Source organism: Momordica charantia, assembly GCF_013281855.1.
Source record: "Momordica charantia cultivar OHB3-1 chromosome 8 unlocalized genomic scaffold, Mcharantia_2.0 BLBB01000008.1, whole genome shotgun sequence".
Classification (NCBI taxonomy): domain Eukaryota; kingdom Viridiplantae; phylum Streptophyta; class Magnoliopsida; order Cucurbitales; family Cucurbitaceae; genus Momordica; species Momordica charantia.
Genome location: NW_028275166.1, coordinates 12,680,412 through 12,687,226, shown reverse-complemented (window position 1 = coordinate 12,687,226; position 6,815 = coordinate 12,680,412). Strand labels below are relative to the sequence as shown.

General features: G+C 35.6%; 1 protein-coding gene across 1 annotated transcript; it reads right to left on the bottom strand.

The window, feature by feature from the left end:
- Positions 1–206: 206 nt before the first annotated feature.
- LOC111018336 (uncharacterized) lies at positions 207–6,697 on the bottom strand. Its single transcript, XM_022294378.2, has 15 exons — positions 6,410–6,697; positions 6,234–6,331; positions 6,018–6,118; positions 5,443–5,521; positions 5,239–5,299; positions 5,083–5,129; positions 4,867–4,959; positions 4,665–4,755; positions 4,498–4,546; positions 4,093–4,209; positions 3,829–3,976; positions 3,133–3,225; positions 2,975–3,043; positions 606–648; positions 207–481 (listed from the first exon to the last, which is right to left on the bottom strand). Exons 1-15 carry the CDS (start codon positions 6,462–6,464, stop codon positions 381–383), a joined length of 1,245 nt encoding a protein of 414 aa, XP_022150070.1. The 5' UTR covers positions 6,465–6,697; the 3' UTR covers positions 207–380.
- Positions 6,698–6,815: the final 118 nt, after the last annotated feature.

The following is a 6,815-nucleotide window of genomic DNA, read 5'->3' as shown; positions in this document are numbered from 1 at the left end:
TTCTAGTAAGATAAAACTTAATTTTCAAGAATGTAGAATAACAGTATGGGTAGCCGGTCAAATCTAGTATGGATCGTACAAAGACAATAGAACTATCTCAAGGTCCCCCATTCGGGGATCGTCAGAAAAGAGGATCAAGTTGGCTTGACCCTTGTATACAACTTGATGCTCTGCCTCCCTTCAATCCATCGAGCAAAAGGAAGAAGGAACAATCCAACTCAAAAGTCTTGTAATAATTAAAAAAGAAAACTCGTATATTGACAATTGACAGTTTTCCAGGTTGAAAAATAAAGAATCAGTAGCCTTAAGGGACACCCATGGATTCACAAAATTGTTTGTAATTTTAGTAGAAAGAGAGAGATGGTGTAAAAAGGGGTATGTTATAAAATAATCTCCTCAAGTACGCTAAGGTTGAGGGTCTTATTTGGGAGGACTATGCTATTGGTCACCACAACTTCGTCTTCAACAATCACAGCTTCTCCTGCAAATTGAAAAACACACCAAAATCTCTATATTGATTTTTTTTATTCGTCGATAAACTGAGTTTATCTTTCAATGAGAAGAATGAAACAATAATAGAAATAAAACAAGTAGAGGAAACGTACCAAGGATTGTAATTCCAAGCTTATGGTTGTAGTCACCATTTGCCTGACCAGTTAAATTGCATAATAACTCAGCCTTAGTGTTTTAACTTTTAAGTGCTAGCTCAATTTGTTTTTTTTCTTTTCATTGGTTTAAGCAAGATTTTTTAATGAGTAGAAAGTACGGTTAAAAGAAAATACAACATTAACTATCTAGAAGATTCTTAGAGTATCTATGCAAATCCCTTAAATGTATATATTAGTTCTCTTTAGATTTATTGATAAATAAGTATCTCAAGACGCTCTAGAAATATCTTAGCTTTTAGATATATTTATGGGACTCCAAAGAATTTTAGAGAATTATTTTAGATAAGAATAGATTTTCAAAGAAGAATCTAGAATATTTTAGGTTCAACGACCTAGAAAGATTTCTTTGCTTAGCTCCAACATCCCTTGTCTATAAATCGGAGGTGTGTCTCCAGATATTAGGCAAGTTAGAAAAGTGAGGAAAGTAGCCATGGTGTGAGGTTTAGAAAGTGTGCAAGAGCGATCTCACAAAAGTGTCTATATCTATATTTTCTTAATAAAATTTTCTTTCTTCAAGTACTTCTCTCCTCTCCTTTTTTGCTAATTTCTTCTACAACTAGTATCACTATCAAAGCCAAGCTAGTATAGCTTTGTTTGGTGGAGCTTCTGAAGATCATGTACGGGTCTGGGACTGTGAAACATGTTGTCTAAGACATAGCTTGCTCATAGAATGCATTAGTCACTAGTTGTTAAAGGAATAAAGAAGCTCCACACTCTAAGTTATAAACATGGTCCACTAGCATGGACTTATTCTTCAAGGCCAAGACTTATGAGGTCTTAGGAGGCAGTGTAACATCATGCCACTTGACAAAATGGAAGATCAAGGCAAGTAAAGACTATGTTTGCTACTAGAACTATCGTTAAATGTTGGAGCACATTAGGTAAGTGGAGACCCCTAAAGTGGCATGGGACACGTTTGCCTCACTATTCTCAAAGAAAAATTATGCGAGGTTGCAGCTTTTGGAGAAAGAGTTTCAATCAATTGCCCACAAGAGATCACAATCCTTCTTTTTTTTTTTTTTTTGTATAAGAGACAAATTCATTCAATCAATCATACTTCAACCAATAAAAACTCTTTGTTGTGAAATCTCTGAATTAGATCCTTCATCCAACTATTTAGGCCATGAATAAGTCACTACCTCGACTTCCCATAAATCTTGGCCTTAGAGATATGACCCCATGCAAGTGGACCACGTTTTGTAAATTTGAGTGTTGAGCTTCTTGATTCCTCCAATAACTTGTAGGTCTCCTATCATCTTGTAGCGACAAATACAATCCATGAACAAGCTGTGTCCTAGACAACAAGCTTCACAGTCTCAAACAATACACGATCTTCAGAAACTCCACCAAAGTAAGTTATGCTGGCATGGCTCTGATACTACTTATAGGCCACTATGCTAGAGATTATTATCTAAACCACTTGTAGGCCACTATGCCGGAGATTATTATCTAAGTAAAAGAAAAGCAATGTAGTGACTTCCCACAATGAAAGCATTAGTGATGGGATGCAGAGGCATATTTTGTATCAAAAAACTTAACTCACAATCGGCCTCTACTATGGTGGAGAAAGATGACAAAGTTCTTGCAAAACAGGTAAATTATGAAAATGACTAGATTGTTGATTCAAGTTGTTCTTACCATATGACAGGTGACAAAATGACTAGATTGTTGATTCAAATTGTTCTAACCATATGACAGGTGACAAAATGACTAGATTGTTGATTCAAATTGTTCTAACCATATGACAGTTGCAAACAAGGTGTGAGGTCTCTCAAAAGTATCCATATTTACATTTTCTTAATGAAAGATTATTTCTTTCTTCTTCAAGTTTCAAGTGCTTCCCTCTTTTCCTTTTGTGCTAATTTATCCTACACGTACCCTGAAGATAATTGCAGGAAATTTGGGAGCTCTAAAGGTTGTTTTTGTTTGGTTATGTTTCAGAACAAAGTTTTTGTGAGTGTTTCGATTTAGCTAACATTTTATAGTTACTTTTTCTCATTTTCTTTTCATGTATTCTTCCAAATTTGGGAGGTCCAAGGGTTGTTTGGTCGTTCTTTTCAAAATGGATTCTCCAGGGGAAGCTAAAAGAACTACAAAAAAGGTTCTCCAATTGAGTTGAAGAAGTTGGGAGGTCATATGATGAAGTCAAGAAGATGAGAAAAGATAAATCAACTAATAAGACAAGTTACAGAAAGAAAAGAGTAGTTCATCAGCTCAAAGGCACTTTCGCTGTTTAGTTAGCCATCTAAAGAACAGAAAGTAAACTGTGAAATAAGAACATGATAGTACTAAATTACTGCACTTGCCTGGACACGCGACCATTTTCCAATTGATGACTTCCATCCAACAATAGAATTTATGATAACAGCATTATCCTGTCAAAGACGATAGCACGAGTTTGTTATTTCAAGGAGAAGGAAATATCTTATTATTATTCTTCATCATAGCTAAATTGCTTCAGTACCATAATTTCAACATCATCCAAGATGATGCAACTTATAAGCCTCACGCCAGCAGCCACACGAACATTAGCAGAAATTGATACATCGGGACCAATCTGTTCAGAAGGGAAATTTAGAGTAATCAAGGTTGTGCACAGGAAGACCAGGAAACCACAATAGAAACAGAAATTATTCAGGTAGCCACCACAATATATTTATCACTCTTATTCATAATTGATAGACGCTTGATAAAATAATATTCTTTAATAGTATAAAAGTGACTGTCACATTGTGTCGGTCATATTAGATAACTTCTGTAAATAGAAGATATGGAAGCTCACGTGCTGGCTTTATCAGGTATGAGATAAAAGACAAATGCATTCAATTACAGATGAAAGAATATTGCCAATAAGTTAGTTATAATTATATTAATTTTCTGCCTACTCTGGTGAAGGAAAATATAGGAGTAAGAAGTCCAATTTCATTAATTAGCAAAATTTTTTTTTGTAATTAACTGAATTAAGATGAAATGAGAAGACCAAGGAAACAGATGATAAGCATAAAAATAAACTTTGGAACTCAATATTGAACTGGCAAAGTAAAAATAATAGAATATTTTGAAAGATTTAGGTACCAATTGTGATATAGCTGAGCTGAAGTAAATGAGGAAGCATAATATGGGTAAGCTTCTTGATTATGAATAAGAATGAACAAATTACCTTGGCAGTTGGATGTACTTTTGCTGATGGATGAATGTAGACGTCACCAATGATAGTAGCACTCTTGGTACCATTTCCACTAGCCAAAAGATGGGGGGAGGTTAGTTGAAACTGAGCAAGATATAGGGCCGAACACTTCAAAGACATCCTGAAATATTAAGACAGATTCGTAAGGCTCAGATAATACAACAAATTAGAGAATAACTACAACAGAGAAAAGACCGGGAAGGGGGGAGACGATGAATGCCCAAGTTGTTACTCTACCCTGGAGTCTTGATCTGTTCCCAAAACTCCATGGTCTCATATGTATATAACCGTTTCTTCCCAGCAAGGGGAGTCAAAATATCTTGATCTAATCTTACGAAGTCGGTTGGAAGGTTTCTGTTGAAACAAATATAATGGAAAAAAGAAGTTACGTGAGCAAGAGCTGTTAAAAACTGACCAAGAGGGTTATAATTTTAAAAGTTGACATAAAACGGTTGTTTCATGTACTCTAATCTAATCAGAGTTTGCTTCTAAACATGAAACTGAACCAAATCAAACAAAAACTTCTTAGACATAATATTATTCATAATTAGTATTACATTTTCGTATTAAATTAAGAGATTTTCAAAATTTGTATGCAAAAACAGACAGTGTGGTGAGCGTGAGATTTTCTGTGTAGCTAACCTTGTTTCAGATTGTAGAGCTTCAAAGCTGGAGACTCGTCGTAGATTTGCTGCAATAAATAAAAGTAATTGATACTAAATTTGTTCAGCATTTACTGTCAATTTTCCACATGTTACAAATGGAAAAAAGAAAGTTCAAAATATGGCATCAATTTACACTACTGCAACCTCTGCCTTCCCGATGCATAGAGACATCTTGAATGGCATCGAAAATTTCTGAGGTAAATACATATACACCACAGTTTATTAAGTCACTCACCTGCAACCAAAGGAAAACCAGAATTTGAGAAAGACAATCATGGACTTAGATAACTGCAGTCAAGCATCAGTTAGGTTTGATAAACTGAAGGAAAAAAGCACCCCGTCATACAAAAGTCTCAGGTTTCTCTGTGTAATGCAACAGTTCATTGCTGATAGGATCAGCAACCAGTGCACCAAACTGATTAGCAGCTTCAGCAGAAACCTGCACAGGAATTCAAAATAAAAATATAAATCCAACATCACCAGCACTAAGATGAATATAATGTCAGAGCATTCTTTTTGCCTTACAACCTTTTCTTTTGAAAGCCATAGATCATGTACCAACCTTGTTTACTAATATAGTTCCCATCCCACCGTATCTTTTATGTGCCTCTGTAAAATGAGAAAAGAAGCACACCACTTACTTTACATGAATAATTAAGTTCGCAGGAGAAGAAGAACAAATCAGTTCCTGTAAAAGATTATAAGTTATGAAACCAACCGAGCATGTCTGGAAGTGGAAAATTGCAGCAAACATCACAATTTAGTAGAAAGATGTACGACTGCAAAGCATACACAACAACATGTGACATGTGAGAACTTAAATATAAAGAAGTTTATTTCTTGTAGATTGAGAAGCACAAACACTGTCCTGCTACTCCATATAACACAACATGAGTTACAGAAAGCACAAAAGATTACAAACCGGGCTGTCTTCCAAGATAATATCTCTGAAGTAATAAATCCCCCCTGCGGAGCCATGTGGTTTATCCTCCTTCAAATACCTAAAGCCAACGCAATCAAGCAAGTTATACCACCTCAGAACGATATAGTTACAAGTTCAGTTAAATTACAACTTTGGTTCCATGATTTAAGCTCAGTTTCAATTTGATCACATGGTTTGAACTTAGTTTCAATATGACTCCTATAGTTTTAAAAGTTTCAAATTGGAGTCTATAGTTTGGTCAAATCTAATACATAGTCCTTGCTGTTACAAGTTGTTAACATATTGAGCATAGGACACATTTCCTATTTACGTGGAAATGAGCTGATGTTTTTTATTAGGGTATAGGATTGAGTAAAAATAGGAGAAAATATATCATTTTCGAATGGGTAAAAGACGATTTGGGGACGATTAATCAGATCTAACCACACTATAGGAGCCAAATTTGAACTTTTAAGACTTGAGAGACTAAATTGGAACTAAATCAAAACAGAGACCAAACTGAAACTAAACAAAGTTCAAACTAGAATTGAGTACAATAGACGAGCAGCAGTCACCTCACTGGCAGTCTCAACTCATTGGACAAAGAGGAAACGTAAAGAGCGAATTCCCTCTCCTCGTAAAATCCAATCAGAAAAATCTGAGCTAAATTTGGTATCTACAAACAGCCCACAACTCAAGGTTCATTATAAGAACTCATCCCAACAAACGAGAACAAAAATTCAGCTGGAAAACTAACACCACAACTGTTTCAATCTGCTCATAAATCTAACCCGTTTGCAAGCAGAGATAGGATGGTGAACCATCGGTTGGCCAGCCAGAGGGAAAAGAGGCTTCGGAGTATTGAATGAAAGAGGTCGAAATCTGGTGCCTGCAAGAAAAGCAAGTCAAACAGAGGAGAACATTTTCGCACATGGAATCGGAGATGCGAAACTCTGTAGGTACGTACCTTTAGTTGGGCCGCCGACCATGATAACGGCAACCACTTTCTCGGAGCTCTCCATACTGAAAACCCTAGATCCTGTGCTTCAAATCTGTAGCTCTACCTCCGCATTTGACTCCAAATTTGATTGAATCAAAAAGAAAGAAGCTTGGAAATTGATGGAATTGATTTCGGTGGCGTAGGAAAGAAGGAAAGTGTGGTTCCAAATTCCGTTTTTAATTTGCAGAGAACAGATCGGAAAACGAAGCAACGGCGCCGTACGTCAAAATTATGCACAATCACAAAAATTCTGCATGTGTTTCTATTTCGGTTAATTTACAAATATTATTTACGATACATTTTTTTTATTTTTATAACTTTTTCAAAAATATTCATCTTCTAGCTATTTTCATCTCATCTCATATGACATTGA

Bases quoted from the DNA above. Each gene is read 5' to 3' on its own strand.
- LOC111018336 (XM_022294378.2), bottom strand. From the start codon at position 6,464: ATGGAGAGCTCCGAGAAAGTGGTTGCCGTTATCATGGTCGGCGGCCCA. The intron at 5,300-5,442 runs GTTTGTAATCTT...TATGCTTTGCAG, and splicing joins TTATCTTGGAAGACAGCCCG to TCGTACATCTTTCTACTAAA. The intron at 3,977-4,092 runs GTAGAGTAACAA...TTAATATTTCAG, and splicing joins GAACAGATCAAGACTCCAGG to GATGTCTTTGAAGTGTTCGG.